Source organism: Perognathus longimembris, chromosome 8 (assembly GCF_023159225.1).
Source record: "Perognathus longimembris pacificus isolate PPM17 chromosome 8, ASM2315922v1, whole genome shotgun sequence".
NCBI classification, from domain to species: domain Eukaryota; kingdom Metazoa; phylum Chordata; class Mammalia; order Rodentia; family Heteromyidae; genus Perognathus; species Perognathus longimembris.
The window spans coordinates 26,048,090-26,049,921 of record NC_063168.1 but is presented as its reverse complement, the minus strand read 5'-3'; the positions used below and the strand labels follow the sequence as shown (position 1 = coordinate 26,049,921).

Here is a 1,832-nt window from a genome sequence, read left to right as displayed (position 1 = left end):
TGACAGCAAGGATGGTATCACACACCACTTCTGGGGTCACAGGGCAAAGACTCTCATTGTTGTGTGTTCTAAGGGCCACCAAGCCTTAATCACCAACCCATGGGCTCTCCTATACAGCTTTGGGGGTTGTCTCCCATAAGACCTGGGGTTCTGGTTGGGGGCAAAATCTGTCTTCCCCACTAAGCAGACCTAGCTACATCATAATTCATGGGGCCCAATACAAAATAATAATGTGGAGTGCCACGTTCAAAGATAAAGAATTCCAAGGTGGGCCAGACGTTCCTCGCCGAGAGTCACCGCGGTTTCCTGTTTCAACAGTGCTTGAACGGAACCCGGCGCTGGACCCCCATCCTGGCCGACCGCTCAGAGCCACCAACCTCCCACCACCTCTCTCTCTCTCCACCGCGCCCTCGGACCGCCCCCGGGCCTCCGCCGCCACCGGGTCTCTCCTCACCGCCGCCATGACGACCGCATCCCCCTGGCAGGTGCGCCAGAACTACCACCAGGACTCGGAGGCCGCCATCAACCTCCAGATCAACCTGGAGCTCTACGCCTCCTACGTCTACCTGTCCATGTCTTACTACTTTGACCGAGATGATGTGGCTTTGAAGAACTTTGCCAAATATTTTCTTCACCAATCTCATGAGGAAAGGGAACATTCAGAGAAACTAATGAAGCTGCAGAACCAGCGAGGTGGCCACATCTTCCCGCAGGATATCAAGAAACCAGACCGTGATGACTGGGAAAACGGGCTGAATGCAATGGAGTGTGCATTGCACTTGGAAAAAAGTGTGAATCAGTCACTTCTGGAACTACACAAACTGGCCACTGACAAAAATGACCCCCATTTGTGTGACTTCATTGAGACTCATGACCTGAACGAGCAGGTGAAATCCATCAAGGAATTGGGCGACCACGTCACCAACTTGCGCAAGATGGGAGCCCCTGAATCTGGCATGGCAGAGTATCTCTTTGACAAGCACACTCTGGGAGACAGTAACAATGACAGCTAAGCCTCAGGCCCATCCCCCAAAGACACAGTGACTGCCCTCACCGAGGCAGTGCATGCATGCTGGTGTTACCATTACTTTTTCTATAAGTTGTACCAGAGCATCCTAAGTTCTTTTAATTTGTACCATTCCTTCAAATAAAGAAATTTGGTACCAAAAAAAAAAAAAAAGAATTCCAAGGTGATGATGGCAGGGCATTCAGTCAAGCATGGGACCCCATTGTACTACACAGGCATGTGCCCAAGAACCTGGCCCTATAAGGAGGGACTACGTCACCCTCAGACAATGAAGTAGAAGGTGAGGAAGTAAGAGACCAGACAGACACAAATCCCAAGGGAATGGAAAAGGCTGGAGATGCACAAGACTGGTCTCATGCCTGGAAGAGGGCCACCCAGGGTCACCTTCTGAACAATGAGCAGTTCATGAGCAGCCTGGCTTCCGAGTAGGGCTCTGATGCCAGGCTCCAACGCCAGGCTTAGCCCTGCAATTCACGTTGCACTCTGTGAGCCAAGCACTGGCAGGAACTCAAGTGGGAGAAAGTTGATGCTGTGGAGGTAGCCGTGGTGGAAACATCTATTTTTATCCTGGCAGGCAAGAAGGCAGGTCAGCGGTGGCTTTGAGTGAATCCCAGCGCAGTCACTACAGGGACCAATGAGCACCACGAATGGGACAGCATTGAGGAAGCATGGTGGGGAGGGGCAGCCTAGAACAGCCAAAGGCCACCAGGCAGCCTACAGAGCAGCCTCGGGTCAGACGTCTCAGGCCAAGGAGCAAGGCAGTATAACTGGGGGACAAGTCCCAGCAGTGTGGCCAAATCTACCC

The 1,832-nt window shown here is 52.5% G+C and overlaps 1 protein-coding gene across 1 annotated transcript; it reads left to right on the top strand.

The window, feature by feature from the left end:
- Positions 1-416: 416 nt before the first annotated feature.
- Positions 417-1,050, top strand: LOC125356321 (ferritin heavy chain-like). The gene has a single exon (XM_048352732.1). The coding sequence runs from the start codon at positions 462-464 to the stop codon at positions 1,011-1,013; it is 552 nt and encodes a 183-aa protein (XP_048208689.1). The 5' UTR covers positions 417-461; the 3' UTR covers positions 1,014-1,050.
- The last annotated feature ends 782 nt before the right edge of the window (positions 1,051-1,832 follow it).